This window comes from Eurosta solidaginis, chromosome 2 (assembly GCF_040869045.1).
Source record: "Eurosta solidaginis isolate ZX-2024a chromosome 2, ASM4086904v1, whole genome shotgun sequence".
Classification (NCBI taxonomy): domain Eukaryota; kingdom Metazoa; phylum Arthropoda; class Insecta; order Diptera; family Tephritidae; genus Eurosta; species Eurosta solidaginis.
Genome location: NC_090320.1, coordinates 290,611,988 through 290,628,045, shown reverse-complemented (window position 1 = coordinate 290,628,045; position 16,058 = coordinate 290,611,988). Strand labels below are relative to the sequence as shown.

The 16,058-nt window shown below is 36.6% G+C and overlaps 1 protein-coding gene across 11 annotated transcripts in view; it reads left to right on the top strand.

Annotated features, from left to right (window-relative positions):
* Positions 1-1,340: 1,340 nt before the first annotated feature.
* Cka (Connector of kinase to AP-1) overlaps positions 1,341-16,058 on the top strand; it is a 100,891-nt gene continuing 86,173 nt past the window's right edge. For 2 of the 11 annotated variants that reach the window (XM_067768477.1, XM_067768468.1), the window contains exons 1-2: positions 8,223-8,541; positions 14,222-14,972. In XM_067768477.1, coding sequence (XP_067624578.1) covers positions 14,562-14,972 — 411 coding nt within the window. In that variant the 5' untranslated portion in view covers positions 8,223-8,541; positions 14,222-14,561. The other 9 variants (XM_067768470.1, XM_067768471.1, XM_067768474.1 and 6 more) reach the window with 9 other exon arrangements.

Genomic DNA, 16,058 nt, shown 5'->3' with positions numbered 1-16,058 from the left:
ATGAAATCTTACAAAGAGTTAACAGTATAAAATACTTAGGAATAATAATTGATAATAAACTCAAATTTGAAGATCATATAAATTATACAATTAAAAAAGTTGCTAATAAAATAGGAGTGATGCAGAGAACAACGAAATTCTTTCAGAAAAAGTACAAAATAATCTTATATAAATCAGTTATAGAACCGCACTTCGTGTACTGCCCGTCCATTCTATTCATAATATCGGATAAAGAAGTAGACAAGCTCCAAAAGCTTCAAAATAGATGCATGAGATTTATTCTTCAGAAGCCTAGAGATACACGAACGGCTGACATGTTGAAGACTTTAGACTGGTTAAGTGTGAAACAAAAGATTTTTTTCCACTCCATGAAATTCATATTTAATATTAAACATGGAAATGTACCTGAGTATTTAAATAAAAATATAGCATTAGTTGAGCAAACTCACAACATAAATACGAGGAGCAAACATAATTTCAAATTGCCGTTTTTTAGAACTGAAATTGATCAACAGAACATTTTCTACAAGGGTCTGAAAAGTTACAATGAACTGCCTATGGATATAAAAAGTTGCAACCAAATAACAGTATTTAAAACAAAATTATATGAATATTGTAAAACCTTAGCTATAAGATAAAAAACTGTAATATTTTCAAATTTACGAATTAGGCTTCTGGCCGTAATAAATAAATAATCTAATCTAATCTAATCTTATGTCGACGTGCCACCACCTTATAATGTTCTACCAAGATAAAAAGATATTGTTGCGGAGCTGGCAACACTATTCACCACTTTCATATGTTTTCGTTTGTTTAATTGCAACAACGAAAAAAGCGACAATAGTAGCGACGGGTTTTGCACGAATAACTTCTAAACGAGATAAAAAATATAGTTTCTCCTTTCGGATTCTGAATCTTGACACAAATACGCGTCTTTTTATACCGCTATCGACATGTGCGACCCGAATTTTAAGTGCAGGACTTAAGTTGAAATTTTACTAAATAAACTAAGAGTTTCCTAGGGTTGCGGATGATAATTTTGTGATTTTTAGGACCCCCGCCACCCTTCGAAAAAAAAAGTTGGAAAATCGTGGCACTTTATTCAAAATATTCCCCGAAATTTTGTATGTGAATGGGCAAGGCGTAATAAACTTCAATTGCCAAGTCTGAAGTTCCTTCATATTTACAAACGCAACATCTTGGTCTATTGTGGCGATGTTATTGGAATGCATAAGCTTGTGTTAAATGTATTTATATAAAAAATGGCATTGTGTCACCGCCTTTAACGTATGTGTATTTCCACAAAGTTTTTTAACACAAACCATAAACCACTAAGCTGGCAACACTATCTTCGTCAAGTTTCCATTAAAAAGGCGAGAATAGAAAGTGCATAATTTTCTGCTCTCGGTAATTTTCACTTGAAAACTAATTTGTACAATTTTTAAGCATACAAAATATATATATAAAATTTAAGTTATTAAAACAATAAAAATATGCTAGTTATTATTCTGTACACGAGACGCGGCTTAATTTATATACAAAAATTACACATTAGTGAAGTTGTCTAAAAGGTACTCCCGCAAACAGACAACGGCCCATTGAGCATTCTTCAGTAAAAAAAAGACGAGAAAATATGAATGAACGGAATCGGAGATGTTTCTCTGCTTCTCTACGAATATTTTATATCAGTGATTCGATTTTATTAAAATGTGTATTTTAAACTATTCCGATTGTTACAGAAAATTATAAGTGCAACGTACATATATCGCAGTTAAGATTAATGAAAAAAGTTGGTGGTGAAGCGTTTAAGACAACAAAATACTGTTTTAGTTGAAATGAATGCCGATATAAGTGTGAAAGAATCCTTTGATGTGACTAAGTGCATTAACTCATGTCTGAATAAAATACTACCAATTGATAAATGTGGATAAAAATAAAATACGTCGGTTTATTCTTAAAAGCACATATTTGAAATTTCTCTATCAAAACTAAATGGCCTCATAAAGTTCATTGCCTTCTATTGTTGACCTGCCAAAAGCGTAAAAGTATTAATGAATGAGGGTGAAGCGTGTTTCGGCAACGATATAAAATTGATTTATTTTAGGCGTTGAAACAATCAACAAAACATTGTAGACCTTCCCATACTGGAAATAGGTGTAGTGCAGAAGCGATTGAAAACGGAATTCGGCCACCGTCGTATTTTTCGTTGAATGCGTATCTTTGCTATTTCATTGGCTGCAACTTTTTTTTGTTTGTTTGTTTGTTGATTTTAGTTGGCAACACTTTTCGTTAAGTTGTGTCCATGGTGGAATAATCAGGTGAAGTAACCGTCAATTGTCTCGCTCTAAATTCTTTGTTCTGTCATTCGGCTATCTGAAAATTATTCACCAATGTTGTCCCCGAAAAAGTGTTGCTTTTTTCATTTTTCAGGAGTTAAATATTCCACTTTTAGTACTCTTTTCACATAAACTATGGAGGGTGAATATCGATGGACCTTTACTGGATTTAATTACAGAAATTAATCAGTTAGGGTATCTTTAAACTAATACTTCCATAGTTTTGATATTATCATTATATACATATGTTTAATTTGTTCCCAAAAAAATTGAAAAAGGACTTTGTTAAAACAAACTATTTGCATTCACGTCATTTTCAACCAAGGATTTTCCCCTGTACAGTACTAGTGAAAACTACGAAGAATGTTTTCTCATTCCTACAAGAACCCCAAAATTGTATTATACCTTATTTGGAAAAAACTTCGGCTAAACAGTGGTATTCTAAATATACAAAAAATTGTAACTCACTGTTGCTGTTTGGCCTAAAAATCAGAACACTAAGATGAGATGAAGCACTGCTACAACAACAACAGGAATGTTACACTTAAGGATTGTAATTTAGAATAAATGAATCCAGCTCACTTTGGATCAGCATCTTATCGTTCTAGGCCGAATGCCACTGGGCTAGTCTATCCCCTGATATATTTTGGTAAATAATAACTTGGTAACATTAGTAATACATCATGAATGCAACGTCAAGAGTTTTTGGGGTATCTTCTGACTAAGTTTGTTGTTTTTTTTTAATTTTATTTATATTTTTTAATCCCGACTCAACGAGAAATCAATAAAGCAGATGAACATGTCAATGAATTTTCAGGGACGAAAACACATTTAAGACTATCACAATCACTTCCAAGTGTGACTGTAAAACTTTTCATCGAACCCGAAACCCATTTCAGTTCCGCCAAAGGCAGAAAAGTACAACTAAATAACTGACGAACATATGTATGTATTTTATATTTCTTTTATGTCTTGTTTTGCAATGAAAGTTTCAACTGCAGTTGAAATTGAGATCAGTTAAAGTGGCCAAATTGACTTTTTTACTTTTATTCGATCCTAAAAGCAATGTTAACTTGCACTGAACCTTTGTATGCAATTTTGCACTAATATGCTGAAAACAGCAATTTTTGTAATGGTTTCGTAGCAAGTTATTTATTTTTCTACTCTTATTTCTTCAAAGCGGCTAAAAATTTTGCCCTCTTCTGACCGTCGAAATTACATCACTACCGTTTCAGATAGCGTACATCTTTTTTTTTTTTTTTTAGTTTGGGGTTTGTTGGCCAGAGAACTTGTCTCCACACCATAGATGAATGGATTTGCAACTCATTGTTTCGAGAGAGCGCTGTCAAAATGCACATTTTTTATAACATTTATCAATGATGCCACTCCAAACAAAAATTAATAGATCTGAAAATGGGGATTTTTGACATACATTTCGGCGATTATAGTTTCAATTATTTAATAAAATGATAGTCGTAAAATATTTATTTCCTTAAAGTTATTTTACAATAATACGAATAGTTAGAGTTAAATATAAACAAATCTAAGTAAAACTAACATTTCGATTAAATTAATTAGTCAAATATTGTAACTGCCTTTAACTCGCAGTGAAAATCATATATTCTTTTGAAATTTCAGTATATCGGACCTATGATATAATAGTTAACATAATTTAATGGATAGGGCTTATCCTACATGTCTGGCGTTCCAGGTTCTGTGATCAAAATGGACTGGTTGCATCGGGAGTTCATATTTACAAAACCTGTTTTTAGTAATAACTTTTGAATGGGAAATAATATTTACCCTCCGCCTTCGAACTAATAATACTTACACTAAAACAAGTATTTTTATCCTTTTTCCCATAATTTTTGAACGCTATTCTACAGTTGTAGGTCAAACTAAAGTTTACCAAAATTTTTGGCACGTTTTTCCTTTTGGCTGGCACATTTTTTGTTCTGGCACCCGCTTCAGCTGGCGCAAGGGATTTATCTGTGATTGTTGCCAGCAACAACTAGAAGATAAATCCCTCGTGAGAGCGAAAATATGAGAGCGTAAACAAAAGATTCGTATCAATCTAATCTATGCTCCACACGCCAGGTATTTCTCTTAGATAAATTATATTCAAATTAAATGATTTAATGGTTTACTCCAAGTACGATACATTTTAAGTTTTTCAACTGTTTTAATTAATTTTTTGTCATTTCGATTCCCTCACTATCCGCCATTTTGTTCTCAACCGCATGAATAGCGTCCTTTTATACCACGCGGTTGAGCTGTGGGGAAACGAACTTGACGCAAAGACGCTTAAAAACGAAGTGTAGCGTACATCTTCTGTTTTTTTTTTTATTTACTTCACCTGGTGATTACACTATGGTTGTGTCATTCAGGGAAAGAATGAAATGTAAAGAACGATAGGTTTTAGAAAGAGGGCTTATGTGATATATTTCAAAAATACGAGAATTTTAGGCTGCTGGCAAAAGGACGAGAATTGTTGGTTGCCACATATTTTAATTTATTGTTAAAGAGTACCGGGTATATGAGACTACCATTTATGCCCAAAACATGAGTGCATAAATGCTGGTGGCTCTTATTTTAATTTATCCTCTTTGGTTTAGCGAGATGTTCAACGCACTCGGTTAGCTACCGATGTGTCTGCACAAAACAAAATTCGGTAATAATATACAATATTACAATCTTAACGTAAGTCCTTAGGCCCAGCGGCGTTTCAAAAATATGGGTTTTCGAAAAGCGTACCGAAAATTTTGCTTCTGTCCAAAAAAAAAAAAAACCGAAAAATTACCCGTGTACAAGGTCCCAAATTGGATCAGGCCTAAATTAGAAGGGGTGACCCTACAGAGAAACCTTGCACAAAATATCTAGGAATCATCCTAGACAGTAAGCTGTCATGGAAGCTCAACGTGGAGGAGAGGTTGAAGAAGGCCTCAACGGCACTTTATGCATGTAAAATAATGCTGGGGTGTACGTGGGTCTTATCGCCCTCTCTTTCTCATTGGGGTTTTACAGCGATTGTAAGCCCTATTACCTCAAAAAATTAGAGGGGGTATGCAGATTATCAATGCTTAGCAGATCGGGAGCCCTGAAAACAACCCCGACAGCTGCACTGTATTCCATTCTGGACATTCCATATGTAGACGTGGTAGCAAAGAACATAGCGTTAACAACTGTAACCAGGCTCGGTGCCTCGGGGCAGCTTGAGCGCCGACCATACGGCCACAGTAGTAAAGCGTCATCAATCACAAGACGAACAGACTACCTGATTCCCCATCTGCGCAAGGGTGCTCAAATGGCGGACGAGGCGATACATGTGACACAGATGGTTACAAAGTAGTGGAAAGGGTAGGGTCTGCGGTATACTGTGCTGATCCGGAAATAAACAGATCCTACCGGCTGCCGGATTACTGTAGCGTTTTCCAGCGGAAATAGTAGCCGTATCCAAAGCAGTAGAAACCCTGGAAGAAAATAGCCCAATCTGCAATCGTGTTAACTTTTTTTATTGACAGGCAAGCAGCAATTAAGGCAATCTCCATAGCACATCATCTAAATGTGTGTTAGAGTGTAAGCAGTCCCTGGAGAGAATCGGGACAGGGAGAAGCATACATCTATATTGGGTCCCAAGGCATATGGGAATAGATTTATTATTTTTATTTATTAAATTTTATACAGTCTTGTACCCCTAATTTGTATATCTATGAGATCATTATCTGAAAGGTAGTTCTTTACAATAATTTCTTAAATTCATTGATGTTTTGGCATTGTTTTATTTCAACTGGAAAATCGTTGTATTCTCTCAGTCCTTCGTAGTATATATTTTGCTTGTCGAACTCCGATCGTACTGCCGGCAGGCGAAAGTTGTTGGGAATAGATGGGAATGGAAAAGCGGATGAACTACCTAAAGAGGGCGCATCCCTTGAAGCTTGCTCCATAGACGTCCCAATTAGACGGGCGAAATTAAGCGAAGGCGAGAGGTGCACATCATCGACCAAGCAGGAAAGGCGTGGGTTCAAGCGCGGGGCTGTAAAGTGTCGAAGATTATGTGTAGGTGTTACAACCTTAGACTAAAAAAGTTGCTTCTATCATTAAAAAGAGAGGACTGTAGACTCATGACGGGTATTCTGACTGGACCCTGCCTTCTGGCGTCAGATGCCTTTAAATTAAGCTTAGTCAGTGACAGCAGATGTAGGAAGTGCGGCCTGGCGGAGGAAACGATCGAGTACGTTCTGTGCTCGTGCCCTGCGCTTGCCAGGCTAAGACTGTCAGATTTAGAAGCAGTAAGTAGCTTAAGTCCTAGGAAGCTTCTAGTATTTGCCAAGAGGACGGAGTTATTTTATAACATGGGTCCTGGTTTTTGATAGGGTTTTTCAGTTTTGTCGTTAAAGCAAACTTCTGGTAACACTACGGACTTATTCAGTCTACGTGAGGTCCTCATGGACCGGCCAGCTCAACCTAACCTAACCTTTTTCATTTCACGGAAAAACAAATCGCGGTATTTTTTATTCTAGGTTTTCGCCTATGGTGCTTAGTTTTCAATAAGTTGTGTTTATTTCATATAATAATAGAAAATTTGGAATAAAAAATCGTGCTTTAAAAAAAAAAATTGAAAGTGCGTAAACTTTTATTTCAAAATTTTCCCTGTAGCGCTTTTTATAAAATTAATTGGAATAAAAATCGTGCCATTCACATGTCTGGTAGCACCATATTTGGTAACTTCACTGCCTTTTCATACATATTTTTGGTAACTTTAATATTTAGTTGTGGAAATACTATAAGCCTCCAGTGGCTGAAGGTGATGCTTTTAGAAAGGGGATCTCATCTCATTTATCCTTTGTGAGTCTAACACGGGTTTGGATATCAAAATTTTTTCCGCGCAGAAATTAGAATTTTTGTTTCCCGCCTGCGGAGTATTTTTACCAGGGAAAAATGTGTCTTTGAAATCTTTTAGAATTGTATTAGCAGTCGACCCTTTTTTATTTTACCGTTTGGAAAGTAACATTAAAATTTTAATTGTATCTACCCTCAAGCAAAACAATCAGTTTTGTTTAAATTTTTTGTACCTAAAATACAAAGTCCTTCCTTAGCTATCTACCAGATTTATTCTTTTATTTCAGTCTTTAAAATGAATTTTATAACAATAATATGTCAGATTCATTTATTTTGTGTATAATGTTAGTCTCGCTGTCGCATTTATAGAAATTCTTTGTATAATTGGTAATATTTTACAAGACGGTGCAACACTTAACTTGTATCAAAAATTATCAAAGGGGTATTCAAATACGCATTTGACCGCCATTTTTAAAATTCGAAAGGGTAAATGAGGCTCTTTATATCTGCCAAAAGATAAAGAAATTTTCATGCCAGATTTGTTATACACAAACACACACTAACGCAGAAAGGTGTTCTACGCGGTTGTATTGTTCGGCTCAATCAAGTGTTGGGCACACCCATGGTTATTTAATAAAGTTGCCGCCGAATGCTGTTAGCGCAGAAAGGTCTTCTGTGCAGAGTAAACCTATGGATCAGTCCTCCGAATGGATCCTCTAGCGGCTTTTTCCGGTTTTTTTGTAAATATCTTTCGACAGAAAAAAAATTTTAAATTTTCGCTTTCGGTTCCTAGAAACGCAGGTCGAATCCCGACTTTCGATACCACTTATGATAATTTTGTATAAATATTAGGTGGTACACCGTCTTGTGAAAGAAATATCTTGTAATTTGATCTTCCGATTGTTTCGTGTAGGGTAAAGTTTATCAAATAAAAATCTGGCATCACTACATTTTTGACATCTAATTTTTTTCGTATTTGGCAGGGACTTCTCGTTTTCTTCGTTCAGTTTTTCGTACGGCAATTTCTCACTCTTCATTGTTCATTTAATTTTTTCGTCTACTTTGACACTTCTGTGTAGAAAAGTAGATTTTGCGTAAAGAATTTTCAACTGCCAAAGGAATGGAAAATATTGCAAAATCATGTTAAAAGGAGTAGTGCTAACTAAATGAGTGTAATTCGTTTTCATAAAAAACTAAATTGTGTTCATAATACGAAAAATAAAGCAGTGAAAGCCAAGTTCAATTTCAATCTTCATGCACAAAAATTTCGATTAGCGCACGATCGTGTCTTTAATGCAAGTGTATGCGTGTTTGTAGGGGTTGGGTGAAATACAGCGGTGTCCCGTTTTATTTCGAACTCGTCCAGGTGACTGACTATAATACATACCAAATAGTTTGTAAAGAAAAGTTTGGACATCGTCGTCTGGTAGGTGTGCTTGTTTGTTAAACGTACCTATAGCTGACCAACCCGGTTTTTTTATGTTGTTGCTGTTGATGATGATGTGCAAAGAAAGCGGCGTTAAAAATTTGATCTAATTTGCATATTTATGTAGATAAAAAAACTTGATTTACATTGATGAGTTGGACGTAGCCGGTACACATACGAGCATATACTAGCGCACCTCCATTCTTTGAACAAAACGTTGTTTGCCTTGTCATCTTCGCTGTCTTTGTCTGGGAAGGTTGCTGCACTTACCCGAACGAACTTAAAAGAGGTAAAAGTGCAATCCAAACACGAATGGTAGAAGTCAGATTACGGCCATAAGTGCGAAAAAGTTGACCTCATTTGTAAAATAGTAATAGTGCAATGTACTTATTAGAATAAAAAGTGGTGCTACATAATTAGCTAAAACATGCCGAAATTATGTGTATATACATACAGTATCTAATAAAAAAGTTTAAAAAAAAACCAAAAATGACGCCGACAGAACACCTTCCCGCATAAACATACCCATTATGTACATACTTATACAGAACGATGTTCTGCGTGACATAGGACCCACCCAGGCGTTTTTTCATGTGGTTGCCAGCGCAATTCATAGCTCCTGTAGCCCAATTATCAACTTCACCTACGCTAAGCGAACCCCGTTACAAATATGCACGTATCAGCAGGCGATGCAGGGTTCAAAGGGGCTGAAAAGAGCAATACAAAGCTTTATAGTTTCAAAGCTTCGGCAACCCAATTCTCCACCTCACCTATGCGAGGTGAATCCTGTTACAAATATGAATGTGCTGCACACATGACACGAAGGGTTGGGGCGGTATGGCCTAGAAGGTTTAATGTGGTCATATTACTCGTTCCCGAGATAGTCGTGCTAATACAACAACGTCAGTGTTTGTTATGATATTTTCTTATCGAATTTGACTGAAACATTTCAAAGTATTGTGCCTCGTTTTGGGCCCAGGCTTCATAAATTACCATGGTATAATAAAACTCTTAAGAGGTTGAAAAATAAGCGTAACAAACTCAATAACTTATTCAAGGCAGATTCAGATAATATCCTTCTCAGAGAACAGTTCACTACCAGTGTGCGTCAATTTAATGTCCTTGACAAATTCCTTTACAATCGCTATATGGGTAGGCTCGAAAATGAGCTTAAAGAAAATCCCAAAGCCTTTTGGAACTTTATCCGATCCAAACGTGGTTCGACGAATATACCGATCTGCATGAGCTTTAATGGTGTACGCTCCCAGTCCCTACCAGAAACAGTTGAGCTGTTTGCTGATTTCTTTAAATCAAACTTTGATGATGCTACTGTAGATCTGAATGACTCTTATTCGCGATCCGGGCTCTATGATCGTTTATATTTTGGCTCCCTCGTGATCTCCGGAGATGACGTCAGCAATGCTATGTCCTCCCTTAAACCCTCGTTAAAATGTGACAGTGACGGCCTCTGTGCCTTTGTCCTGAAGTTCTGTAGTTTATCTTTGTGCATACCTCTTCGGCATATATTCAATTTATCCCTGTCTTCCGGAACTTTTATCGATAGGTGGAAAAAAAGTTCCATTTGTCCAATCTTTAAAGCTGGCAATAAAAATGACGTCTCTAATTATAGGCCTATCGCCAAACTAACAGTTTGCTCGAAGCTTTTTGGGAAAATTATAAAAGAGAAGCTAACTTTTGTCATCAAAAGCGTCATTGAGCCGTGCCAACTTGGGTTTGTGGCCGGTCGCTCGACTGTTACGAACCTAGTGTCGTTTTCTGATTTCTGTATCTCTGCATTTCAGGACGGTTGCCAGGTAGATACTGTATACACCGATTTCACGAAGGCTTTCGATAAAGTATCGCATAAAATCTTATTATTTAAACTGGAATCCATTGGATTTCACTCTGTTTTCCTATCATGGTTAAAATCTTATTTGTCGAATAGGTCCTTGTGCGTCGAAATTGAAGACTGTAAGTCCCAACCCTTCTTGGCAACATCCGGGGTACCTCAGGGTAGCATTCTTGGTCCTCTTTTATTTGTGCTCTTTATTAATGACATTGGTTCCTGCTTTAATTCGTCTGATTTCCTTTTATATGCAGACGATCTTAAGATTTTTCGTAGAATTAATGGCCCGCCTGATGCAGTGCTCCTACAAAATGATCTAAATAATCTTGTTGCTTGGTGTAATGCCAATAGTCTCTACTTAAATGTCAAAAAGTGCTTTCAAATGTCTTTCCAAGTCGTCTACCCTGCATACCACGCCCTACGGTATTTCAGGTGTTCCACTGGCTTCTGTCAGAGAAGTTATTGATCTAGGTGTTGTCTTCGACACTTCTTTCTCCTTCGTTAGTCATATCTGTTATGTCCTTCCGAAGGCTTACAGAAACCTTGCCTTCCCTCGCAGATATGCAAACGACTTCAAGGATCCCTATACCAGGAAGGCACTTTTTATCTCTTTAGTTCGCTCAAAATTAGAATACGCCTCAGTTGTCTGGAATCCCATCTATAGTGGCCACTCTGCCAGAATAGAGAGGGTTCAAAGAAAATTCATTAGATTTTGCTTAATTTCTATTAACTTTGACGATCCAACCCCATCCTATTACTCGCGATGCATGCTTATCAATCTCCAGTCTTTGAAATCCGGAGAGCTGCGCATCTACTAATGTTTGTTTATGATCTCATCACTGGCTCTTTGGATTGTTCAGCTCTTCTAGCTAAAGTTAATTTTAATGTACCTAATAGGTGTCTTCGTACTTTCTTGCCCTTTTACTTGCGTGTCGGTAGAGCTAACTATTGCATGTTTGACCCGATTTTCCACGCACTTACCGTATTTAATAGACTCTCAGGGAGCTTCCTTCTTGATTTCTCTTTGTCGAGAAGTACGTTCAAGTCTTCTCTAGATTTGTGGCTGTAATTTATTTTTATTATTTATTCATCTCATTGTTATCTTTTTTCTTTTTTATTATTTACACGGTAATTAATATATAAGTTTGACTATATAGTTTTTATAATTTTCTATTCATTTGTATCTAGTCTGTAAGATTCTTTTCGTTCATAGACTTAATAAACATATACATATACAACAACAGCAGGATATGCTCTGGCGACCCAAAATTGCTCATGGAACTAATGTTACCGTTCCTAGTTTCGAACTGATCTGCTCTCCATTTTCACTTTCGTGATCAACAAAATCATCAAAAATTTATGCTACAACATTTTTCCTGCTATTTCTTTCCAACTTCGTTTCTCTATTTCTTCGATCTTAGATATAACAAGCCTTAGCTAAGAAAGAAAATAAAAAAAAAGACAAGCAATGAAATTTTCGATGACATGGAACGATGAATGTAGAGAAACACCTGCTAGCAGCCTATTTCCCAAATACGTCCTTTAATATAACCAAGGTCGAGCCTCAGGCTGTCGAATCATTAACCTCAGTATAGAGTCTTCTCTGAGAAAGTGGTAAGTTAGATAAGTCTAAGCTGCCCCGGCGCGACATTATCAAGACTTAAAAAAATTGCGTGTTTCCACCTGGTCCAAACATTTGAATGACAAATAAGAAGACATCACACAATATCGGAGCACGAATATATGTACATATAGCACCAGCATCAGCATGTTAGTATCACAGAGATAAGCCTAAAATGCGGGTACTCAAATTAGAGCATTTGTTATACTTACCAACTCTTAGTTGAAATCCTCGACTTAATCGATTAGATGACACACCATCTGACGCAAGCCATACGCGTAGCATTAGCCGCGGATTACATTTTCGTGTTTACCTGTACTGCTCCCATCCATATTTCAATGGATCTGTTGTTATTGTAGCGATAAAAACACTTTCCGTAGGTTTCCAGTGTTATCGACGTTGAAAGGTAATCGCTATGCAATTCCTGGATCTAGTGCAGATTACTGAGTCTATATATATAGCACTGACATTTGAACCCCCGTGTAATGCTTTTCTCGATGGCGATTTTCCAAGATTATTTCCAAATCAGCTTTAATGTTTATATAAATTTATAAAATCTTGTTTTATTTGTCGCGGTATATAGTACGGTGTCAAAGAACCTCTCATTCTTAGTTCAATTTCTCATTCTTTATTCAGGCTCGGACCAAAAGCCAGAACAGCACAAATACCCCAGCGGGTTAGGGGGTCAGAATATACACGGTAGGTATGCCTGTCGTAAGAGGCGACTAAAATACCAGATTTAAGGGGCTGTGTAGCGCAACCCTTCAGGTTGCCAGCGCAATATATAGCTTCTCCAATCCCAATTGTCAACCTCACCTATCTGCGACGAATACTGTTTCACCAATAGACGAAGCTCTGGCGACCCCGAGCTCCTCATGGAACTTGAGGGTGGGGAGGGAGGGACGGCTTGAAGGTTTAATGTGACCATAATTCGTTCCCGAGATGGTCGGGCTAGCACATTAATGGTGCTGTGTTACCGGCGCGTACCGGATCTTTATCCGGCAAAGGACCATCACATAGATAACACTCCCCAAAGCCTTCGGGGAGCAACCTTATCGCTACAACAACAACAACAAGACAAATGCCGTACAAACATTTGGGAGGAAACAATCTCATTTAATGTTAGAGTATTCTGAACCCAGCATCGTAACTTAGTTAGAACCGGTTATATATTAATCTTTTATCGGAACTTCATCAAAAACTGACAACAAATAGGTGCCGTTTGAAGAGGCTTTAAAACTGAAGTTTAATTCAATCGCTGTGCCAAAACTTTGGACAGGCACTGTATAAATGTATATATTTTTGAAAAGTTAATCGAACTATTGACAACTTCATATTTGTAGGACGTTTGGCTGGTCCATAACAGTGAGTGAATAAAAACAAATAATTTATAAAAGCAATAAAAACAACAACAAGCAATAGTACTAAGTAAACTTATTTTGATTATTTAAAAGCCATCGGATAACATTTTAGATACTTGTATACATATATACGGCTGATATATTATACCTACCTAATTGATTATTCCAGGGATGCACCTTAACGTTAAGCTAATCGTTTATCAAAAAATTTCCACCGTTTCCGTTGAAACACTTCGAAATATTATCGATAAAGAAATTATCAAAATAAATTGTATCTCGTTTTTAACCGAAACGAAAAGCTTTCGTTAACGTTAAAAACGTTAACAAAAACGTGATACTTTATGTTTGAATTGTGCTGGCAATGCTACAGCCATGGTGAAGCCGTAAGGTGGCAACAACGAGCGCACATACACACACAAACTCTATGTAATTTGTTTGTGTAATTCGTTGGTGGTAATGTCAAAAATACTCTGAGAAATGTTCGTACTGTCAAAATTCAAGAGAAAAGTTGCAATCAGCTTGGCTAATGCTTTCACCTTTAATGACTCCGCCATCAATCAGCTTTGCCAGCATAGTTTGAAATTAATAATCAACATAAACGATTTGATTTCGTTTTGATATGGCAGAAAACGAAACGAAATCATTTCGTTAATTTAACGATCTTAACGTTAATAAACGAAACGAAATGAGTTCGTTTCGTTTATTAACGTTGATTATCGTAACGAAATGATATCGTTTCGTTGGTTAAGCATGCCTGGATTATTCTAAACGCATCTTAATTTCTTCAAATAGCAAAATAAATAAGAAACCCACGTTAAAAAAGGAGGTAATCGCTTGCTAAGTGCTACGCACATATAATACATACATACGTACATTAATAAATATATAAATAAATCATTACAAGGCAGCAAACTAGCAAAAAAAAAAAAAAAAACAAACTAAAAAACAATTACATAATTTAAACGTCGTTAACAATTGTTTACATATTGCAACAAATACTTCGCATTTCCAGCATCAAAAGCAGAAATAACAACAAAAAATTAATTATAAGCAAAAAAACCAAGATAAATTCAGAAAAGATTACGTGTCAAGGCACCATAACGACAACGGCAACAATTAAATATTCGATCCGATGGGCACTAATTCAGGAGCAACAACTGGCATAAATAATAAACCCGTGAGTGCGGGTGCAAGCGGTAGTAGCGTTGTTGGTGGGGGTGGTGGTGGTGGTGGTGGTAGCGGTGTGGGTGGTATTGTTGGTGTAGGCGCCAATAGTTTAGGTGGTGTATCCGGTGGTGTTGGTGGTTTATCCGGTGGTAATGTTAATAGTGCGCCTGGTGCCGGTAGCATGGGTACGGGCGGCAGTAATGGTAATGATGATAGCGGCAACGGTGGTGGCGGTGGCGGTGGACCTAGTGGACAGAATAATCAACAAACCACACCACAATACACCATACCAGGCATATTACATTTTATACAACACGAATGGTCACGCTTTGAACTGGAGCGGTCGCAGTGGGATGTGGATAGAGCCGAATTGCAGGTAAGTTCCGTTGTGAATTATATGTCATAAAAATATTACCGTAATTGTTGGAAATAGTTTAAAAATGATCCCGAACATAATAACAGAGTAATACCGAAATGATATTAAATTGGTCCTTAAACATGCTCCAAATGCTTTCAAAACAATTCAGGATTTGTGAAATGGTCGCAATGTAACCGAAGATGATCCCGAAATAGTTTGTAAACGATGATCCTTAAAATCATTCACGAAATTATATAATAACTAACCCCCATACGTCACAAGATAGTCCTGAAATAGTTTAATAATTATACTGAACACAATTCTAAAAAAGTTCTGAAGTGAAGCTGACTTGGTCCTTAAAACATGCTCGAAATGGTTCCGAAATAATACCGAAAACAGTCTTTATATGAGCCAGTCATAGTTCACAGTACGTTCCAAATGCTTCCTAACGTCCCAAAATAATTCGTAGATAGGCCCGGAATCATCCGAAAACAATCCCCGAAATAATATAAAAAGCCAACCCAAATACATCCACAATTGTTATGCCGAATTGATAACTGATATAAATATTTCGGAATTGATTTCCGAAAACAACACAAAACTATTATGAAAAAAATCCAGATATGATCCGGTCCTGGTTCCGTATTGATCTCGAAATAGTCCTTGCTATTATTATTATTATTGTCCTGGAAGCACTGTGACCTTTGTGTAGATCTATTGTGCATGACCTTTCAGCCAAATTTTTTATGTGGAGGCTTTTAATGTATTGTTACGAATATTAGCAAAACTAAGGGGTGCTGCCATCTCTAAGCCGATGCTAAGCAGCGCCTTGCATGTACATCCATAGATCAATCATTATATATCTACATAAACGAATCAATCATTATGTCTACACATATGTAGGCACGCAGCTGAGAGAAACGCACAAGCACATGCAGATATCTTATCTGAAATGCTCCTAAAGGTATGAGTCGTTACAAAATGACTTACAAACGTATGACTGGGTACATTTGCCGATTTACGTGCTTACTGGGTTTGCCTGCGTTTTTATGTTTTTTATGTTTGCCTGTTTTATGTTTCTTTATTGTACTGCCTGTATGTATA